The following is a 24,400-nucleotide window of genomic DNA, read 5'->3' as shown; positions in this document are numbered from 1 at the left end:
ATACATATGATGTCAACAGTTTTACTAGGCATGTGATTCACAGAAGTCATATAGTGGATGAGCACTATAATTTGGTTGATCAGGGTCACACATACATTCACAAACAGCAGCACTGATTGATCCTCGGGATATTTTTGTTTCCAAAACAGGAGATGGGACCTCACACCTGGCCGTCAGCCGAGCCCGGAGGTTAGCCTGCAGACACTACCATTAAACATGAACAGACAATATCTGTTATGATTAGACTGGACGAACAGCAAAGAAGAGGGGAGACGATAAAAGTGAGTTCCAGATGTTATTTGTACAATGTAGAAGGAGAACACTATTTGTAGGGGCCTTTTATGAAGTGTATATATGACGTTCAGATGAAAGGAAGTTGTTTCATTGTTGAGATCACATTAGCAAGTTTTTCACATGATCAAGTTTTAGAATAGAAAAAAGACTTGGACTATATTTAACACAAATGACCTATGCATAACAATAGGATAATGTATTAGCTCTGTTCCACAAACTAGCAAACTGCCTTGCTAGCTGTCTACATCAGCAGCTGCCTTTTAAGCACTTTTGCATTGCACTATGCTGCTTTTCTATTGTTTTTCTGTATAAAGGTGCTAGATGGACACATTTGAGCGCTGCACTAGCATTTTGTGTCTTTTACAGCACCTCAGGCGTGAGATATTGTCTAAAAATGTGGTGCTAAAGTAAAAAGGTTAACTACCCTGCATTTTTTTTAACGCACAAACACATTCTGTGTGAACATCCCCAAATTGATCTGATGAACTCTATGCAGCATCTTCAAATGCCACACAAACGTGTTCTGCATAAAACACCCAAATCACTACTGATTTTGACGTTAGCATGTTGCTAAGCTAGAAGCACGATAAGAAGCATAACTGTATTTACACACATATTGAGTTATAGTAAATTTTAGTTAGATAAAACTTTTTTTCCATTAATACTTGATATTAATACATGAATACAGTACTATTATTAATACATTAATCCCAGATCCCTGCTGAAAAAAACAGCATATGATAAGTAAGGTATGTTTTGATGCTGGGATGCTGGTTTATGCTGGTCCTTTGCCAGGAAAAGACCAGTATAAACCAGCAAAGGACCAGCATAAACCAGCAAAGGACCAGCATAAACCAACAAAGGACCATCTTAAACCAGCAAAGGGCCAGCTTAAACCAGCAAAGGACAAGCTTAAACCAACAAAGGACCATCTTAAACCAGCAAAGGACCAGCATAAACCAGCAAAGGACCAGCATAAACCAGCAAAGGACCAGCTTAAACCAGCAAAGGACCAGCATAAACCAGCAAAGGACCAGCATAAACCAGCAAAGGACCAGCTTAAACCAGCAAAGGACCAGCATAAACCAGCAAAGGACCAGCTTAAACCAGCAAAGGACCAGCATAAACCAGCAAAGGACCAGCTTAAACCAACAAAGGACCATCTTAAACCAGCAAAGGACCAGCATAAACCAGCAAAGGACCAGCTTAAACCAGCAAAGGACCAGCTTAAACCAACAAAGGACCAGCTTAAACCAACAAAGGACCAGCATAAACCAGCAAAGGACCATCTTAAACCAGTAAAGGACCAGCTTAAACAAACAAAGGACCATCTTAAACCAAGAAAGGAACAGCATAAACCAGCAAAGGACCAGCTTAAACCAGCAAAGGACCATCTTAAACCAGCAAAGGACCAGCTTAACCAGCAAAGGACCAGCATAAACCAGCAAAGGACCATCTTAAACCAACAAAGGACCAGCATAAACCAGCAAAGGACCATCTTAAACCAGCAAAGGACCAGCATAAACAAACAAAGGACCATCTTAAACCAGCAAAGGACCAGCTTAAACCAGAAAAGGGCCAGCATAAACCAGCATCTAAACAGCAGCATATGCAGTTTCTTTTCAACAGGGATAGCACGCGTACGTCTGCAAGATATATTCATTAAAGATCGCTTCATCTGGAAAGCATCTTCTGTGTACAAACATCTTTAAGATGCCAGTTTTACACACACACATTCTAAATCATAAACATCTTAAAGACATTTTCTAGATGTCTATATAACATCTAATAGGAGACATCTTATAGACATACTGCAGATGTTCAAACATCTTGCAGATGTAAATGCAGCCATCAAATAGATGTTTCTGTGATATATGTGTGCTATCAGGGAATAATGGTACTGAATATGAAACGGTTGGTCTTCTGCTTTTCTATTTTTTTTTCCCCAAATGCAATAAAAGAGATTCCAAACCAAAACGGTGTTCTCTCGCTGAGTAATTTATTCTGAGCGCCTTTTCTCTCTGTGTAATGAAACATAAACAGACAAGCATAATCATCAGCGGTAATGAGTCTGTCCTGCCTTTCCTCTCTAATGGCGTCGTGCAGATGAACCTGAATATCTGCCGCGATTTCAACATCATTTATGTATGGCATCAGCTGACGATGTGCATACTGTGATTGTTACATTTCATTACGATGTACAATCACAGAAAGTTTCATTTACCTCAGGAAAGTCATTCAATATCCAGAGGGAAAAAAGCATTTTGCTTGATATCTACAGCATATTACATATTCATTATATTTTTACATAAAGTGTTATTTTTAAATATTTGAACGTTATTCATTAAATAAATGTATTTATTGACTGATTATTAAATAAACGTTATTTTCCGTTTTCAGCTAAATGAAAACTTTAATTTTGCTATTGGTGTCTGAGTAAAATAATAATAATAATAATTTTGAGTGTATGACATATCACATAATGCATTTAAGACGTACTGTTCTTAAAATAGAGCCCCTAAAGATAAGAGTAGTGGGTGGGGTGGGAATGGCAGATAATGAAGAATGCACTGTAGTCTCTGCCAATCATCACTTGTGGGGGGAAAGGGCACAGAAGAGCTGAAACATTTTTCCTGTGAAAGTCTAACTTGATTAAGAGCTCCTCACCTTCATGAATGGATCTGTTTGTCCAAGATGGGCACACCTGATAGAGGGAATGGATGGTGATGCAATGACTGGTGGAGCAGATTAATGTGCCTGGGGGATGTGGAGATATGAGCGACAGGAATCAGGAGATTAACCTTTCATTCCTGGCATAATCGCTGCCAAAGACACTCCCCTCGATTCCACTAAATATGTGTGTGTGTGTGAATGGATGGAAAACTGTGGCAATGCCACTGAGAGTGTATTTGTGTGTTTTGGGGTGTATATGCGTGCAAATGTGTGTGTGCACAAGGATTGGTGATTCAATAATAAATGCACAGGGACACCTTGTGGTGTTTACCAGCCTGGTAGAGACACCTGCTCTCTCTCGCTCTCTCTCTCTCACACACACACACACACTTTTATTTACCACTCACAATTCTACTAGCACATAGCAAATAATTCAAACTAAGCAGTACTACCTGTTTAAAATAAAATAAAATAAAAAGTTAAAATATAGCTGCAAGCAGCAATCACGGGGCCAAGCATTCCAGCGGCAACATCAGGAGCTAAGCATATGTAGCATCAGACCAAATGCAACAATGAATAATGAAATTAATAATTGCATGATTGTAATTGAAATGGCTGAAAATTGTTAATAAAAGTTCCACAGCGAGGAGCTAAGCATGGCATGGAGCATCAGACCAAATTTAACGAGTGAGAAAAGCAATTATTGGAAGAGTGTAATTGAAACAGCCAGTAAAACTCCAGTAAAATGATGCATTAACATTTTTGGAAAATAGGTGGCGCTGTAATCAAATCGCTTTGTTGTGTTCTGTGGGAGGTGACAATGTTGTGGGCAATTTCTTTCAAAATACTTACAGACCTTTAGGGCAATGAGTCGAACATGCCCACCGAGTTTCGTTCTGATCGACTTCCATTAACCTTGTCAAATAGGTGCTTAAAGTTGTTTGGCCAATGGCGGCCATGTTTTTATAAGATAAGTGAAATTCCTCATAGAGCACTTGTGCCACATTGGGCCATATCAATTTTCAAGTTGATTGGATCAACGGTTGCTTAGTTATAGCCATTTGATTTTTTTTCATCCTGTAGTGCCACCAAGTGGCAGATATGGAAAAAAAATAATAATTTGACTTAAGTTTTTGTTCATGCATATGAGTTCTGAGTTTGGTGAAGATATCTCATTTTGTTCCCGAGTTATAGCCTTTTTCGTAAAATTGGTCCGCGAATTTGAATGTTTTGGGTCACCTGGTTTTTTGTTCAGTCTTGATCAAACCACTGCAATAATATTCTCTGGACTCTCTAGATCAATAATTTTCAAAAATATGTTGCATTTTGTCCTTTGGTTAGCTATAAGAGGTCATTTAGGAAAGGGCCGTGGCCACATGTAACCTAAAGCCTATGAAACTGAAACAAAAACTCAAAACTTTATGAAACTTGGTTATAACATGTGAAAGATGACCCACCAAGCATGCAAAGTTTCATTAAGATCAGAAAATAGCTAGTGCTATAACCGGTAAAAATGGCCTAAAAAACAAAAGATTTCTGTTGTGAATGGCATTAAACTGCAAAAAAAAAAGGGGGTAATATAATCACACATGCATTAGATCTGTATTTTTTCTAAACAATCATGCAAAATTTAACAGAGATTAGGTAAAAAAGAACACTGTAATATTTATAAAGCTTCAAAACCCAGTGTTGAATAAAAAATTGCAATTATAACCACTAGATGTCACCGGAAGACCACTAATGAGCTCACTAAAGACTAAAACATTACAGTTTATGGGCTTGTTGAGGGATTCATCTAGAAAAAATGTATATTACTATTATTTAATATTACTGTTCAAGCATTTCAGATCACATTGAGTCAAAGTTTACCAATTTATTCATACAGATATATCTAATGTTTATAATTATGGCAGATTATGATTGCAATGAAACCTGAAAAATGACACAGAAGCCCATAAAAACAGAAGACTTGCAATAGGTTTTATCACCCATCATTTATTTTAATTATCTATATATATAACAAAATGTGTGCATCTGTGTGTGGGTTTAAGCATGCTTATTGAGTATTAATATAGTAGTTTAAACATTCATGTTTGTGTGTGTCTGTAATTCTGTTCTATTCTTTTACTGTCAGCCATATCTAGGTTATTTAAAATCAGTGCAGTACTATTATCTAGACTGTGAAATTATACATAAATTGCGTATGCTTCTTTGGAATGAAATTAAGACAACATATAACAGTTATAAAGGTTAAAGAGACAGTGTTGTATGATAAATTGCATTTACGACCACTAGATGTCACTGGAAGACCACTAATGGGCTTTGCAGAGATATAGCCTCAGACTCATTTTGTGAAGATGCCTGACATCTGAAGCAGCGCTGTACAAAAACGGTTTCGTCTATTGACACGAAATCCATAACTTTTTGTCAGCACGGTCTGAAGATGATCTGATTCAATTTTGGTGAAAATCAGACAAACGGTTGAGGATGAGTTTAAAAAAAAAGGTTTTCAACATGAATCAAAATGGCGGACAGGAAGTTTTGCTTAATATGACATAATTGGTATGCATGTTGTCGGCATGTCCCAAGGAACATTTTGAGACATGTTTCATGATAATAGGCTAATGCAATCAAAAGTTATTAGCATTATTGGAAATGTAATAATTAGCTGTTATTGATTGGTTTATTACTCTTGACCAATAGGTGGCGCTGTGACCAAAATGATGTGGCGTGGTCAATGTGATGTGACAATGTCACATATTAAGTTTTGTGTAAATATCTCCAACCTTTGCAGAGATACAGCCTCAGATGCAGTTTGGCATCTTTCCAGCAAATTCGTTGGTACGCTAATTGAAAACGGTTACGTGTATCGACACAAATTCCATAACTTTTTGCCAGCATGGTCTGAAGATGATCCAAATCAAATTTGGTGAAAATCTGAGCAACGGTCTAGGAGGAGTTCGAAAAAGTAGGTTTTCAACATGAATCAAAATGGCGGACAGGAAATTTTGCCAAAATTGACAAATGGGGTATCGGTGTTCTCGGCATGACCCAAGGAATCTATCAACATCAGCTTTGTTACAATAGGCTAATGTATGCAAAAGTTATTAGCATTTTTCGAAAAAATCGTTATAACTATTGACCACAAGGTGGCGCTGCCCCCAATTTTTTTGTGTACATTCAGGGCATGGAGCCGGACATTTTTGTAATTATTTGCGAAACGATACGGAACTTCATTCTTAAGATACAGCAATTTACAACTAAATCCAAAATGGCTGACGCCCAAAATGGCCGAATTGGGAAAATTCGGTATCATTCGACTCGGAATGATGCACTGAATCTAAAGACACCACTTTTGTGATTTTTGGCAAAACCGTTCAGAAGTTATGAGCAAAAACATGCATTTTTCATATCTCCTGACCACTAGGGGGCACAGCGCCGAAACACTGCAGGTAGTCCCAGGGAATGGTTGTTATAAGACCCACCAAGATTGGTCTCAATAGGCCAAACCGTTGCGGAGATATAGCCTCACGTTCACGTTTGCGTGCTTTTCGAAGAATTCGTTCATGAGCTATTCGGAAACGGTTTGAGAAATCAACTTGAATTCCATAACTTTTTGCCAGCATGGTCTGAAGATTATCTGATTCAATTTTCGTGACAATCGGTGCAACGGCCTAGGACGAGTTCGAAAAAGTAGGTTTTACGAACAATTGACGATAGCGAAAAAACTAAACCTTGCGATTTTTGAATTTCAGTGTCCATTCGACTCGGCATGAGCCAAGGAATCACAGGAAAAAAGAATTTTCATTTTGTGGCTTACGGTTCAAGAGTTATTAGCATCAAGTTTTTGAAAGTTTAGACAATTGGTGGCGCTAGAGAGTTTGAGTTAGAGACTTCAAATTTGCTACGGTTAATGTTCAGACAGTCCTCTATTAGTGTGCCAAATTATACAACTTTCCCGCAATCGGTTCTATGGGCTACCATAGACTTGGGGTGGAAGAAGAAGAGGAAGAATAATAAATATAGCTGCAAGCAGCAATTACGGGGCCAAGCACTCCAACGGCAAATGTAGGAGCTAAGCATGGCATGGAGCATCACACCAAATGCATTAATGAGCAATAACAGGAATTTTTGGATTATTGTAACTGAAAAGGCTAAAAAAATCATAAATACAACCTCTAGTAGCATGATTTACTTGCTTATCAAAATTGACCAATAGGTGGTGCTGTTATCAAATCAATTTGGTGTACTCTGTGTTACTTTTCAATGACACACAGAAAGTTTGGTGTTAATATGCCAAAGCATTCCAGAGATACAGCCTCAAGTGTCATTTTCTCATTGTGCCTCAAATTCATCGCTGTGGTATGCGAAAACGGTTTCGTCTATCATCACAAAATCCATAACTTTGTGTCAGCATAGTCTGAAGATCATCTGATTCGAATTTGGTGAAAATCGGACATACGGTTGATGAGGAGTTCAAAAAAGTATGTTTTCAACATAAATCAAAATGGCTGACCGGAAGTTCAGCTTACTCTGGCATATTTGGTATCCATGTTATCGGCATAAGCCAGGGAATATTTTGAGCCCATTTTCATTCAAATGGGCTAATGCAATAAAAAGTTATTAGCATTTTAAAAAGTGTAATTATACATGGTTAATGAATGGTTTATTACTCTTGACCAATAGGTGGCGCTGTTACCAAATTTATGTGGCATGGTCAGTGTGAGGTGGCGATGACACATACAAAGTTTGGTGCAAATATATCAAAGCGATGCAGAGATACAGCCTCAAATGCATTTTGGCACCCTTCCAGCAAATTCGTTGATGCGCTAAATGAGAACCGTTTCGTATATCGACACGAAATCCATAACTTTTTGCCAGCATGGTCTGAAGATGATTCACGTCAAATTTGGTGAAAATCGGACTAACGGTCTAGGAGGAGTTCGAAAAAGAAGGTTTTCAAAATTAATCAAAATGGCGGACAGGAAGTATGGCCAATTTTCACTTAATTGGTATCAATGCTCTCGGCATGACACACAGAATGTAGTGAGACCATTTTAATTTTAATAGTTTAATGTATTCAAAAGTTATTAGCATTTTTGTGATATTTCATTATAACTCTTGACCACAAGGTGGCGCTGCCTCCAAGTTTTTTGAGTACCTTCAGGGCATGGGCCCGAAGATTTTTGTAATTATTTGCGAAACGATACGATGCTGCGTTGAAAAAATACAGCATTTTAAAACATAATTCAAAATGGCCGACGCCTAAAATGGCTGACACGGGAAATTTGCATATCATACGACTCGACATGACTCACTGAATCTAAAGAGACCAGTTGTGTGATTTTTGGCCAAACCATTCAGAAGATATAAGCCAAAATATGCATTTTTCATATCTCCTGACCACTAGGTGGCGCTGTGTCGAAACACAGCAGGTAGTCTCAGGTCATGCTTATTATAACACACACCAAGTTTGGTCTCAATATGCCAAACCGTTGCTGAGATATAGCCTCAAGTGCATTTTTGCGTGCTTTTCATCAAATTTGTTTACGTGTCATTCGACAACGGTTGGACGAATCAACTTGAATTCCATAACTTTTTGCCAGCATGGTCTGAAGATGATCTGAGCCAATTTTCGTGGCAATCGGACTAACCGTCTAGGACGAGTTCGAAAAAGCAGGTTTTTCGAAAAATTGAAAATAGCGAAAAAACTAAACCTTGCGATTTTTGAATTTTGGGGTTCATTCGACTTAGCATGAGCAATGGATTCAGAGGAAAAAAGAATTTCCATTTTCTGGCTTACGGTTCAAAAGTTATTAGCATACAAACATTGAAAGTTTGGACAAGTGGTGGCGCTAGAGAGTAGGAGTTAGAGACTTCAAATTAGCTATAGTTAATGGTGGGACTGTCCTCTATCAGTGTGCCAAATTATACAACTTTCCCGCAATCGGTTCTATGGGCTGCCATAGACTTGCGGCGGAAGAAGAAGAAGAAGAAGAATAATAATAACGCCAACGAAAACAATAGGTGCCTACGCACCTTCGGTGCTTGGCCCCTAAATATAGCTGCAAGCAGCAATTACGGGGCCAAGCACTCCAACGGCAAATGTAGTAGCTAAGCATCGCATAAAGCATCACACCAAATACATTAATGAGCAATAACAGCAATTTTGGAATTATTGTATTTGAAATGGCAAAAAAAAAAAACACCAATACCACCTCTAGTAGCATGATTACTTGGTTTATCAAGCTTGACCAATAGGTGACACTGTTATAAAATCAATTTGGTGTACTCTGTGTGACTTTTCAATGACACACACAAAGTTTGGTGTCAATATGCCAAAGCATTCCAGGGATACAGCCTCAAGTGTCATTTTCTCATTGTGCCTCAAATTCGTCGATGTGGTATGCGAAAACGGTTTTGTCTATCGACTCAAAATCCATAACTTTGAATCAGTATAGCCTGAAGATCATTTGATTCGAATTTGGTGAAAATCGGACATACGGTTGATCAGGAGTTCGAAAAAGTATGTTTTCAACATAAACCAAAATGGCGGACCGGAAGTTCAGCTTACCGTGGTATATTTGGTATCTATGTTATCGGCATAAGCAAGGGAATATTTTGAGCCCAGTTTCCTTCAAATAGGCTAATGCATTAAAAAGTTATTAGCATTTTAAAAAGTGTAATTACTCATGGTTAATGAATGGTTTATTACTCTTGACCAATAGGTGGCGCTGTTACCAAATTTATGTGGCATGGTCAGTGTGAGGTGGCGATGACACATACAAAGTTTGGTGCAAATATGTCAAAGTGTTGCAGAGATACAGCCTCAAATGCATTTTGGCACCCTTCCAGCAAATTCGTTGATGCGCTAAATGAGAACCGTTACGTATATCGACACAAAATCCATAACTTTTTGCCAGCATGGTCTGAAGATGATTCACGTCAAATTTGGTGAAAATTGGGCTAACGGTCTAGGAGGAGTTCGAAAAAGTAGGTTTTCAACATTAAGCAAAATGGCGGACAGGAAGTAAGGCCAATTTTCACATTATTGATATCAATACTCTCGGCATGACCCACAGAATATAGCGAGACCATTTTAATTTTAATAGACTAATTTATTCAAAAGTTATTAGCATTTATGTGAAATTTCATTATAACTATTGGCCACAAGGTGGCGCTGCCACCAAACTTTTTGAGTACCTTCAGGGCATGGAGCCGAATATTTTTGTAATTTTTTGCGAAACGATACGATGCTGCGTTCAAAAAATACAGCATTTTAATTCATAATTCAAAATGGCCGACGCCTAAAATGGCCGACACAGGAAAATTGGATATCATTTGACTCGACATGACTCACTGAATCTAAAGAGACCAGTTGTGTGATTTTTGGCCAAACCATTCAGTAGTTATAAGCCAAAATATGCATTTTTCATATCTCCTGACCACTAGGTGGTGCTGTGTCGAAACACTGCAGGTAGTCTCAGTTCATGCTTGTTATAACACACGCCAAGTTTGGTCTCAATATGACAAACCGTTGCCGGGATATAGCCTCACGTGCATGTTTGCGTGCTTTTCGTCAAATTTGTTTACGTGTCATTCGACAACAGTTGGACGAATCAACTTGAATTCCATAACTTTTTGCCAGCATGGTCTGAAGATGATCTGAGCCAATTTTCGTGGCAATCGGACTAACCGTCTAGGACGAGTTCGAAAAAGTAGGTTTTTCGAATAATTGAAAATAGCGAAAAAACTAAACCTTGCGATTTTTGAATTTTGGGGTTCATTCGACTTGGCATGAGCCAAGGATTCAGAGGAAAAAAGAATTTCCATTTTCTGGCTTACGGTTCAAAAGTTATTAGCATACAAACATTGAAAGTTTGGACGAGTGGTGGCGCTAGAGAGTAGGAGATAGAGACTTCAAATTTGCTATAGTGAATGTTGGGACTGTCCTCTATCAGTGTGCCTAATTATACAACTTTCCCGCAATCGGTTCTATGGGCTGCCATAGACTTGCGGCGGAAGAAGAAGAAGAAGAAGAAGAAGAAGAAGAAGCAGAATAATAATAACGCCAACGATTACAATAGGTGCCTACGCACCTTCGGTGCTTGGCCCCTAATAACGCCAACAAACACAATAGGTGCCTTCGCACCTTCGGTGCTTGGCCCCTAATTAAGTAGGGCTGGGTGATAAATGATATCACATTGAGATTGTAAAAAATTAATAATATCTTTTCTCAAAACGTTTCCGTTTTACAATGCCAAAGAGGTCTAAAGTGTGGCTACACTTTATAAAACACTTTATTTGCAGAGTCAGCAAAGTCCAACATATGCGATAAGAGTATTACAACCAAAGCAGGCAATACCACCAGTTTAATGAAGCATTTGTTTGGATGAGTGTTTGTGTATGTGAGTGTATGTGTTCATGCAGAAGTTACGATACGCGAAAGATGAATTCATTCTCTTTACGCGCATTGTCTGAAATGCTGCGCGTGCTTTGAATGAGTGAGCTCAAGCTCCGATCGCGCGCGAATTGTTTAAAACGCTTGAATCAGCAATATTTAGAAACAAGTGCAAACGATCAGCTACGGTCTGTTTCACTTCTTCAAGCGAGTGAACAACCCGAATCAAGTTAGGAATTTTACATCACTATTCACGATAGCCCATCGGACTCGAAAACACCCGGGACGTGGGGCTAACGATTTTACGAGCCCTGCAGCTCAGATCTATCCAGTTTGTGAAACACTGGTTTTCACACTGGTTTCGTTAAACAAAATAAATTATTATTTTAGATTGACTCAAAGGAATCATGGGTTCACTAATTGGATCATGAACTTGTATTACCGAGCCAAAGATGATCTATTATTGAACATCTCGAATGAATAAAGACTTCAAGTTCATCTGTAAAGCACATAAAGCTATCGTTTGAGTTTATAAACTTCTATTTCATGCATGATTCGCAAAGTGTGAGTTCTAGAAGAATGTTTGTGTCTTGATGAGCATGTATCACTCACTAGGAGTCGCTAAATAAACAGCTGTCAGCTGCTGGTTTTATTTTTATTTTTTATTTATTTTTTTTCAACGGAGGATCAGTTGCCCTATTGGTTAAAATCCCCAAACTGTTTACTTAAATATTAAATTAATAAATGACATCAAAACAGGGGCGTTCGCGTTATGATGTGGTGGGCTGCTGTGGACAAGAAAGTCCAGGGCAACTTTTTGGTCCCAGTCCGCCCCTGAATGGCGCACCCCTATCCAAAAAGAACAACCAGTTGTATTAATAATGTTATCCTGAGTGTGAAGTGTTACCAGAATTTGTTGATGTTGAAATGGATTTAAAAACATATGGTATTGAAAAAAGTATCGCTAGGAACCGGTATCGAAACTGAGGTATCGAAATTTGCACCGGATCGAAAGATTTTTAACAATATCCAGCCAACATGTGTGTGTGAACAGCATGGTTTCATCTATAAATCAAACTGAAACACAGGTGACACTCACAATGTTTTCAGTGTCTGCCATCTCAATATATGAGGACTTGAACATCCGAACTTCATCTCCAGAGCTGTTCTTAGAGTCACTTCACTGTTCACTTCAAATTTACACTGAAACTCAAAGATATTCACAACCAACTGGCAAAATAAAAGTTTGGCTTAACTACAGAAATTATGACAGAAATATATTACTACTGCACACTAAAATGTATTATTTATGTATATATTTTTTTTTTAAATATCACCCATGTTTTAATTTATACACTTCAGAAGTGCCTATACATGTATAAAATATGTGCACTGCCACTCATACTGCTCTGACAACACTTTGGTTTGACACACCATGCTCCTCTAGCTGTGGGTTAAACCAACACCCACAAGAGCCCGTGACTGCATCCGCTTATAAGCAGTAAATGGAAATTCAACAAGCGCTAGTGTGCTTCACATCAATGAAACAGAAACCATTAAATCGCTATGGCAACTCAGCAGTGATTTGGTTCAACTCAGTGTCTATTCTGAAGGATTATGGGTTCTTCATAATCAAATCAAGTACCTGGAGGAAACGGTGCATCAAAACTGCATATTCAAGTACCAAAACATTCTTCTGTTAAACAGGATAATGTTACACGGCAAAACAAAGCCAAGGCAAGCATCATTTTACTACTGCTCATGCCTGGCGTACTCCATGCAGACCCATAACAATAAAAGAAACATTACGTTTAATTTATCTAAAATTAAAATAAAAAACTAAAATCTAATTAAAATAAATCCTAACTAAAATTAAAATAAACAATCTAATTCAAAGCATTAATTCATATTAAAACACTAAATAACAGTATATAAATAATACTAAAAAAACTGACTTGAGAAATATAAGTCATGTTATTGGAAACAGGGCTACATGTCTTCCTGAGAAACCCACAAATGCAGATTTTCTTGTCTAAAGCCACATACAGCTAAGCAGGTCTGACCCAACTATGCTGACCTGACAGAAATTCATCAAACTGCTGGCTGTCCTGTGCTCTCGCTGTCTATCAGTCACTGAAATGAAAGTATGAGAGCACAGCAGCAGCAGGCAGAGGCGATCCATACTCCACATTGATTTTAGATTATTCCAGTGCTTCCAGACCACCCACACACCGCCAGCCCCGCAAAGCATCCTGGGAAGTGGCATAGTTCTCGCAGTGCCACTAAATCAGGTTGGGCATGTGATCTGTTGTGAAACACACACTATACATTAGGCTAACATACAGCATGATGAGACTTAACAAAATCTATTTGACAAGTTGGTGACAAAATCCTATACAGAACTTTTTAAGGTGTCAGGAAAAAAAATCACATTGTTATAAAAGATGTATGCTGTTCCTTTGAACAAAGAATCCTGATTTTCACAAAAAAAAAAAAAATATTAAGCAACACAACCCTTTTTTTAATTGTGATAATCATAAGACATTTTTCTTGAGCAGCAAATCAGCATATCAGAATGATTTGGGAAGGATCGTGCAAGACTGAAGACTGGGGTAACGACGGTGAAAATACAGCTTTGCCGTCACAGAAATAAATTAGATTGTTAAATGTATTCAAATAGAAAACAGCTATGTTAAATTATAATATTATTTCACAATATAAAATTTTACTGTATCATAAATGCAGCCTTGATGAGAGTTCAAAATCATCTCATCAAATCTTACAGACCCCAAACTTTAAAACAGTACATGTTTTACTGTATGGTGGCTGAGTGAGCTCAACGTGATGCAATTTAAGAAAACACAAAACGCAAATAGAAAAATTAAGAAAACATTGTCATCATTTTGACAACACGTGCTGCATATACTCAAAATACAGAAACGTGCTGCACATAATCACAACACAACCAAATAAAGAAAAGTGATGCAAGTAGCATAGAACACAATGTAAATATTTCAAGGAGACCCAAAACAACCCTTACAAAAATTAACCATGGTTTTATTATAGTAAAAGTGTAGTAACCTTGGTTTTTGGCATATTGGTATAACCACAGTTGTACAACTACCATGGTCAAACTATGGTTAGTTTAGTGTTTAGTTTAGTTTCATAAGGGCAGTTGTATATTATGGTTTATTTTTTTGTTTGTTTTTTGCAGTGAGAGGCGCCTTTATTGAACTGTTATCTATTGGCGTTAAGCGTTTTCTGCATTGTTTTTCTGCGTTGTTTCTGCGTTGTTTTTCTGCGCCCTGGGTGCCGGGTGTTTTCATAGGAGCATGTGCCTGAAGTTGTAAAAAAAAAAAAAAAAAAAAAAACTAAGCAGAAAAAGGCCCAACGTCATTTGTGTTTTTGTTTCTTTTGTTCAATTTGACAAAAGGAGAGGCAGCCCTTCCGTTGTGCTGATGGAAGTTTACAGCTGCTTGGCACGTCCGGAGACTGCAATGATGGAGGAGGAAATTCGTTGTGGCTGTCAAAGGTTACCCAGAGCTGTATTTATTTTTATTTTTTTTCTGATAATATGGAAATGTACTTAACAGCAAACCAAAGATGCGCTATAATCTATGATTAGACTGAGAGGACAGCTGATTCAGTGTTTGCCTAGCAACATAAAAAAACACAGCATACTGCAGTGTGGTGCACATCGCGTTTTCAAACCTGAAAAACTTGTTCCGTCTGATTGGCTTGCTTACATAATGTTTCACAGTTACATTAATTGTGTATTTTGTCATCTTATTTAGGCTAATAATATCCAAAAATGTTAAGGAATCATATGATCAAGATGTCAGACATGTCCCAGCCAGGTTCATCACTTGTTGTGGTTCCTTAAAACATTTTCAATGTGGTGTTGCAGTGCGTTGAGCTCTCTAGGACACCATACAAAATAGATTTTAGGGAACAGAATATCATATGGGAGTGGGTAACAAAGCCTTGGTACCTACCTGGAACAACCTAGTTATTACTTATGTGCTCCCACCACCGATTATATTTTACAGCACTATATAAATATCCATCATGCAAATCATACTTGCATAAAAAAGCTGTGTACATAAATATTTTGATTAGTCGTACAAGAACGGCCAACCCTATTCTACCCTATTAACTAAAAATAGCTCTGGCTACTGGCCAGCGGCAGTCTCTTAGTTAACGGAAAACTGCTTCTCTCACTGTTTTTTTCCCTCTATTTCCACCTTCTATTCTGGAACATTTATGGTCAATTTATTTTTAGGCCTTTCAGATTATTGGAAGGCTTTCAGGCTAACAATGACACAAAAACATTCTGTAAACAGCAGGCAATCGAATCAATGCAAGCTCTTTTGTTACACTTGTCCCATAAGTGTGTGTTACAGCATGTTCACTACGTGCCTGGAGTAGGAAATGACCAAAAACCAAACAGAAGAAAGACCAAAATATACAAAAAGAGGGACACTAAATCCTTTACTATGAGTCCGGTAAAAACTGACCTCATTTACTTTCCTTGACGCTTACTTCTGTCCATGAAACCCGGAACAAATCATGCATATTATAAAGCTTTGGCCAAAATGTATTCCAACCATTCCTTTTCAGATGACATCACCAAGACCTCCCCTCCAACCACCTATAATATATTTATAATATATTTCCAATGGACAAAACAGTTGTTTCTCCACATTTTTGTTGTGTTTAACTTGAAAATATGGTGCACTACAGAAACAAAAATGGTTGTAAATGCCGTTTCATATTGATTTAGGCCTACATATTAGATAAAGTGCACTTTAAAACAAACCTTCAACATAGATGCTTGCAAACTAAAGTCATGTTGACCTAAGGAAGCAACCATAGAAACTAGAGCACGCTGGTGTCTTTCGATATGTTCTGTATAAGACAACACATAAGTACTGTTGTTATTTCTCACTTTATTACAGCTGGCAGTTGTAAATGCTGTTGAAAAATGTATAGGTTATAAGTTGACCTCGCTCAATTCGCACACTATAAGACATCAAGCACAAAAAGACAAGAACGTCCATTGTTACAGTTGCAGAAACTTTGTAAAACACACATAAATGTAATAATTTAAGTCTAATGTACATTTGCTAAGCATATCAATTATGTGTACTTACCAAAGATTACACAACCCTCTTAACAACATTGTTAAAAAAAAGTCTGTTTAATCTGAAAGAGTGTCCACAGGAGTCACTTAGTCAAACATTTACTCAAGGAAGTCATTATGCTGTTGATAAACTAAGTTTGTAGAATAACTACATGAGCGCAAGGGCACGTGGGATTGGGTGGAGGTGAAGAAGCATGACAGTTTTTAGGGCTGAGCATATCAACAACTGGTAAAACAGAATGGAGCAAACAGCGTCCTCCCAAAAGCTAAATACACAATCTGTTGCTCTCGGATGCAAATAGAGCAAACAGCGCTTTCACGAGAATCCAAATACACCAGGAATACTGTAATATATCTGTAAAGTCCTGTATGATAGCGTAATGTGAAATCATATGCTTTACAGGCAAACATCCAAGGCGTAGGGCCATAGAAGAGTTTGGAATCAAGTCCTCAAATAAAAGAGACGTGGAGGAACCACCACAAAGATATCAGGACTAGATCTTAGTTCTTTCTAGCATGTTGCTAATGAGCTGTTAAAGTGTTTCGGGTGAAAGCTAACTGATCAACTAGTATCTACGAGTTTTGGTTCCTCCTTCAGTTCCAAGGGGTCGCTGACACCAATGAAGAAAACTATAACGATAACTATACCTATAAAATTTTTACAGTCGTTCTACACCACACGACAACTACAACGATAGCCACACAGAGTAACGATATTGTTGGAATAATCTTAAGAACGATTTTTCCAGGGAATTAGTGATTCAAACCATTTAAAGCAAATGACGGCATAATTGTAGCGCGTGCTTGGAGTAAACAAAGCGTTATCGTCCATTGGTGTGGATGTTAGTATAATTATAGTTATCCTTATCGTTATCGTCTTGATGGACACAGGCCTGAGGTCTATAGGATTTTCTGTTTCTTTTGTGGTCTGCCATACGAAAATGGAGAACCTACGGAAAAACTGCTTCAACGTTATAAAAAAAAAAAAAAAAAAAAAAAACATTTGAAATGCACGGAAATTACTGCAAAAATTTCTGTGCACCACTGTGCTACTGCAGAACCTGGAAAATATCTAAATGAAAAATATGAATGAAGAACAGAACAGCTTACTAATCCTGATCATGTATCTATGAACTCAATTGCCTGCTGGAAAATCCATCTTTAAGATGACGCTAGCTTTGTTTTAGAGCATATTAGCGGGTTTCTAGATGGCCAGTGTTCATAAAACCAGCTTAACCACCACTTTGGTTTATTGTTGGTCCAAAATGGTCTACAGGTTTGTTCCAGATGGTCCTAAGTTGGCTTTTACAGCAGGCTTCCCGCCAAAGGGAATGGCTTTGGTTTTTCAAAGATGCATCAATTTGCATTTCCTGAGCCTCGCACTTAGTCAATAAACTGCGGTTTTGGTGAAGCACATTAACATTTTGACAATATATTGACATCTTCCCCAGTGAGACGGAGACTTATGAGACTGACTGTTTAAAGAGTTTGTTTAGTCCTGGATTTGATGAGGAGCTGCATACTGTCCCTCAAAAAGCCGCGCGTCCACTACAAAACAAACTCACATAGAGGAAGCCTGAAGACATTCAGCAGACCATCATGACTGGACAAAACACCCCTAAAATCTTTTCCACTACACTGAACATTGAGCCTCTCAATGCCTGCACAGTTTCCCGCCAGATTATTAATAGAAAATAAAAACTTTGTTTCCATAGCAACAGTTGGTCCATATGGAAAGTGTCTCCTCCTGTTGCCAAGACACCCAACCCACGGTGAACTCGCAGTTGAACGACGCAGAGCTGTTGATCTATCCTCAAACAAGCCTGGACAACATACAAAACTGACCTTAAGAACAGAGTTTGGCTAATATTGAAATCTTTAAGCTTTGAGATTAAGACTGTACCATTTGATTCTGACAATGTTTAAAACATAACATGTCGTTCTGTTTTCTCATTAAACCTAGAGTATTTGCAGCAGAGAAAAACTAGACCAACTCTAGTTGAATAAATGAAAGAATAATTTCCCCTTCTTTCTGTTACTCTCACTGCAGACATGATTTCACAGAGGATTTCATTAACATGTGCGCACTGAATCCAGGCCTAGAACATGGGCCCTGAACATTCCCACTCCTGTCACTGTATGAGAAGAGGTCAAGGGTCACCCTGCATGCCAGAAAACTAAACAAGCCCAAAAAAAATCAGTCCTTAAAATGGCCCCCAGTCTTTAAACTGGCTCTGAGTAAAGCATGTGGAAGTGTTTAACGGATGACTAGCATTTGGAATTGATTCATGTGTAGAACTGGTTCCAGCAAACAAACAAAACAAAAATAACATATAATGGTTCTTAAACTTCTGTATTTTTTGTTAATGCTGATGGTACATTTTACTTAAAGACAGTGTTTTGTTGGAGAAGTGTTGCACCGCTACTGAATCTACACTGCTAAATAAAGCACTTATAAAATAGCTACAGAAAAAACAAAACAGTAAGTGGGATCACAACCAGAAAACTGAAAAAACATCTTTGTATTAATAAGCACTTTGTGTAAAATGCCCTGGACAGTTTCATATCGGAATGACAGCAACATAAGAGCAGCTACGGGAATTTTGTCACTGCTTGTCCAGTTGAGAATCTCTGGTTTGTTTAAGCCATATTATAAACACGTATGGCATTTTTTTTTTTTTTTTGAAGTAATGTTAGACAAGGTTTCTTGCACCAAAAATACTTTGAATTACACAGACTATAACTTTAGGACCTCGTTTTGTAAATGAGCTCTGTTACGATTGGATAATTTCCTATTGTGATCTGATTCGACTGAGTGGGCTGAGAACTAAATACTGAATGTTCCCTATTAAAAGTCCATTAAAAGCTTGATTTCTTTGGCACTTGGAATGAAAGAGAAGTTCCATGTCACGCCAACACAAAAACATCGGTAGCACTTTATTTTACAGTCCTGTTCCTCATGTACATACTATGTACTTATTATAGTAATTAGAATAACTATGTAATAACTAGGTACTAACCCTGAACCTACCCCTAAACCTAACCCTACCCCATGTAGTTACCTTGTATTACAAGAACTTTCTTAGATAAATACACTGTAAGTACACTATAAGTACATGTTAGTACACGTACTGTAAAATAAAGTGCAACCAAAACATCCTTAGCACAAAACCTATTTTACAATAAGTATACAATAATTCAATACAGACAAGTATGATTCATATCAAGAAGAAACAACCACCATCAGTGGTAGCTTTCTAGCTGCTGAAATGGAAGTAAAATCAAAACGTTCTTATACTTACGTTCCCAAAACCTCTTTGAAGTCATAGATGTCCTTGATGTTGGACGTTTTCTTTTTCCAAGAGTGTCCGTCCTCTCCCAGTGGCATTTTGCTACTGTCAATGATGGAGAGACTGAGAGAGGAAGAGGAAATCACTTAATTACTATAGAATAAAGGCTATGCAAAATGCTCCTTTAGATATTTTGGGCCAAGTCTTATGTTTGATGACATGAAATTACCTGGAAACTAAGTCAGCTTTAGCTGGATTTCAAAAAACTTTGACCTTTTTTTGGGAAAGACTTTGGTCTTTCCACTTGGATTTTGACCTCGCCATGTAGGAATCTTCAGGTTTACTTGACTGCGGTATAATCTACAAGTGTCACCAGAAGACACATGATGTGTCTTTAAAGCAGTAAGACCTTTTACTGTGTGTAAACTGATTACTATTAAGGCATCATGTCAGAACAAGTGCTCCCCATCTGTTTTTCCTTGAGTATTTCAAAACAAGGGTTCTGACAACTACACATTTCTGTCATTCGGGCCTGTTTTATTTAGCTCAAGTCTTCCATGAGACACGAGAGGGTAAACAGCAGTTATTTAAAGAATCTTGAAACACTTGTGTGTCCACATGGGGTTGTTAGTTAGTACTGCACAGACAAAGATAAAAGTTTCATGCTTTGCTGGTTAAGCATGGTAGTGATGAACCAATTTTCACCATATGTCTTAATTCAAGACATTATGAAAAATTTACCTGCAACTTACCTGTTCTACAGCTGATCAAAAATTACTAAAGGTCAAAGTTAGGGGCCATTCACGCACAATAAAGCTGTTGTGCTTAACTTGAGCGTGGTACTTTCTCAAGTACTCAACAAGCAACACTGCAAAAGATGCGACGGGCAAATACGTCCACCTCGTGCATGTTTAAAGAGAGAGAAATAAAACGTTCTGTGATGTGGATATAAATAATGCTACTATACATTTAAGAAAGCAAAATATGAAATTTCTAAACGTGCCATTCACCATTAAATAGCAAATTTATTAAAAACTTATCACATTAGACATTTAAAAACAATTTAATACCACTCTTTCTTAAATATAATCTTTAGTAAATCTCTAAATATATATGCAATTTTTTATGATGAACATTATTGTTGTGATTGTAAATGTTGTAGAATTTAAAAAAAATGTTTTTACTAGTGTTTTATAATCTGATATTTTTTAAGTTTATTTAGATAAAATAGTACAGAAAATATAATTTATTGTCACCGCTACATGTATATGATTAGTGGCTTATTGCACTGGCCAGAATTTTATACTGAATTTAGAATTTACAGAATTTAATCCCTAATCCTAATTTTCCACCTCAAATTTACAGTATTACACTTAAAAGATACATTGTAAAAGCTCTGGAATAGTACAAGTAGAAATACCCCATGGCTTTCGTTACAACACATAACATAACAAAACTCTTTATATTGAAGTCACCAAACAGCTTTGAAACGGTGAATGTTTATTTCGCTCCACAGCCGTAGGGATATCCTAAGATCAATAGTAAAATAACATTTATGCAGCTTTGCACATTCGGCTGCCCAGCAGGTCTGCAATCTTCAGCAGTCTCTCTTTCATGATAGACTCACAACTTGTTTGTTGCGTCTATTTTGTCTATATTCTTCATGCTTAAAGTTGTCACCATCAACTCCATATGGAGATCCTGCCAAACCTTGTCACATAATGTCAATCATAACAGTATACTGTGCAGTTTTTGGCTACATCCATTCTAACTACATTCACAGAACTGGTGGTCTACTGTATTCTTTTTTTTTTTCTGATGACATGTTTCAATGGGAACCATTTGATCCACTGGACAACTAGATCCAAATGGTAAGCTAACAGAGCAGCAGCAGTGGGATCTTGGTTGGTTTAGGCGTACAGTTTGGGTATACACTCTAAACTGTTTTAATATTTGTATTTAGAGAGAGCTGGCTCTCCGGTAAACCTCTGTTAATTGTTGCTTAATTTGAGACAGTACATTTCCTCTTTCCTAAAGCAGAAGTTGTGCAAAACAAGGTAGCGATATTGGGTAATGTCCCGTCCATGTTACAATGTTCAGACATCTGAGCATTTAAAGTTTGCTAGAATCAACATTTTTCAAGCTGAATCTGGCACACTTTAAAGATGGTTCCAGGTTTAGTTAGTTAAACTCTATTAACGGCAACTGTGGCAAGCTGTAATTTATCAGAAAATAGATCAGACATTTATATAAAGGCACTGTTAGAGATTTCAAAGGGTTTTTACTTAAGTTACTGTAATTAAGATTTACAGTAGCAAACTGTACTATTTACAGTAAATTACTATAAAAATCAAATTTATCAGTATATTAATATATTAAATTTGTTTTAATATAGATTTCATTTAATTCGATTTTTTGATATATAGAATTAAATGTATTTTCATTCTACATGTCACAAAGCTCAATTGTATCTCGATCTCTAATTTTATTCAAAAATTCATTAAAAATACAATTCGTACAACGATTACACCTCTTCTAAGATACATGTTTTTTATTCTGAAAACAAATTCTGATGGGCATAAGGTCAAATATGTCAGAGCGGTCTTATCCTTGGATAATGAAGAAAAAAAGCTGCATTAAAAGAATGACATTTCCGAAAAGAAAATGTTTAGAATAGACTAATCTTCTATTATCATTTATTTATGATTTATAACTTTTTATCTCCTAAATCATGTGCTGCAAAATGTGGTGTGAGCATCAAAGTTAAAAAAATATATTATTAAATTCAAAACCACAAACCAACATGAATGCCAAATTGTCTTTATCTTGTATGAATAAAGAAAGAAAGAAAGACATTTCCTTACAAGTATCTACAAATATCATGGGATATTTCATGTTATTCCACATACTTACACTGAAGGCTATGCTTTAATTCATTGGGCTAATATGGATTCACTACTTGGCTGTAAAAAGACTCAATTATAAAAAAATTTATGGGTAACATCAGACTTCTCACTAGACCACAGGATGTGGTGTATAATTAGGGCATACTTGAAGTGAAAGAATTACTAAATTGACTCAGCAAATATTGACTTCTTAAAGTGCAATGCTGCTAATAATTGGATAACTGAAACTGGTGAACAGTTGTGCACATCACACTTTTGCTTAAACTTTATACAAATGTATTATTTTATAGTGGAAGACTTTGTAAGTCTAATTGAAGCCAAAAACTAGCCACATGCAAATATCACTGTGATTGCTACGTCTGAAGTAATCCGAAGAAAGCATTTCACAAAGAATTTCACAGAGAATATTTCGTTGAATGCTGGGAATCTCTCTTAAAACTGGTATACTTCCTTAAAACCTCTGCATTCCAGACACCTGACGAGCTCAAAACAGCTAAAGACATCAGAGAAAGAGTTTAAATGGGAATAAATGTGATGCCTGGAATAACATCTAACATGGGCGCATGCAAAGAAGATGGGAGACAATAAAGCCTCTCTATTGAAAACCCCATTTTCTAATTAAGAATAACCGGAGCATCCAGACAGAATATGTCTAAACTTCATCCAAGGCTCCCCAGGCAAGCAAAATATGAACATACACCAAAAAATGTAAAGGCATCCCAAATCTCAGGCAAGAAGTTTTAAGAGTCGTATACATATGCACCATTATCATAACAAACGTACTTGGATCACTGTGCATGCAGGTCCAGTGATAGAAAAGGTTTCAGTTCATCGCTTGTTAGTGTCGAACCATGGAGAGGTCAAGAAACAGATTGAAGACGAGCTATAAACTAACCCACATAGAAAGGAGAATCAAAAGGCAAGCTTGAAGGATTGAAAACAGACACATCCATACACAACTCTACCATCTAGATCATCATGCAGCATTCAAAATTGTTGGATTCATCAGACAGACGATGGAGATACTCACTGGTTTCCCATGGCTGCTCGGAAGAGGACAGAAGAGATACAGAGTGACACCTAAACCTTCAGCAGGTCGGAGCAATGTCACACCACACTCAGAGCCATTCATGATTCACGCTAACAGAGTCTCTCGTGGGCATTTATGACCACCCAGCTGCACTTCCCCTTTCAAGGTGAGCTACCGAACCACAACATCATTCAAATTCAGGAAGTATCGAGCTTGTATACACATAGCAGTAACCTTTCGGAGTTTTCTCTCACCCCAAAAAGGCCTCCACCACAGGATGTGAAAAAAACAAGCTACTAATGACTTGCTTTTTGTGTTTATAAGGTTCCAAAACCAACACTGTTCACTGACCATTACAGATATATCATAATCGAACTAATCAGCATAGCCCCAAATTGGGGAAGATCATCTGTGAATAATAACTCATGTGTTTGTCTGTTCTTCACACACAGTGTTTCAAGGGGCTTCAAAAGACTTGGAACATAATGAAAATTAAGGTGCTTTATTTGCTTTTTTTTTCATCATTTCTGGATTTTGCTTACAATACCCATCAATCAGTTTAATGCTATCTTCGTTTTGATTGTCCGACTATACACAATTCTTAAATCCCAAGCTCAGTCTGTTAATATATGATGTTTTTAGTTGACGCTGCTTCAAAACTTC

At 37.3% G+C, this 24,400-nt stretch overlaps 1 protein-coding gene across 4 annotated transcripts in view; it reads right to left on the bottom strand.

Moving 5' to 3' along the window:
- LOC113055118 (calcium/calmodulin-dependent protein kinase type 1-like) overlaps positions 1-24,400 on the bottom strand; it is a 49,558-nt gene that overhangs the window by 22,626 nt on the left and 2,532 nt on the right. The window contains exons 2-3 of one of the 4 annotated variants that reach the window (XM_026221113.1): positions 23,738-23,750; positions 19,814-19,924 (exon numbers count right to left, since the gene is read on the bottom strand). The exons of 1 other annotated variant lie outside the window; for it this stretch is intronic. In XM_026221113.1, the coding sequence (XP_026076898.1) occupies positions 19,814-19,924; positions 23,738-23,748 (122 nt within the window). In that variant the 5' untranslated portion in view covers positions 23,749-23,750. Of the gene's footprint in view, positions 1-95; positions 119-19,813; positions 19,925-23,737; positions 23,751-24,400 lie in introns of those variants that run through there. 2 more of the 4 variants (XM_026221114.1, XM_026221116.1) reach the window with 2 other exon arrangements.

The sequence above is a fragment of the Carassius auratus genome, chromosome 36, assembly GCF_003368295.1.
Source record: "Carassius auratus strain Wakin chromosome 36, ASM336829v1, whole genome shotgun sequence".
Lineage (NCBI taxonomy): Eukaryota > Metazoa > Chordata > Actinopteri > Cypriniformes > Cyprinidae > Carassius > Carassius auratus.
This window is presented reverse-complemented; position numbering and strand designations above follow the sequence as displayed.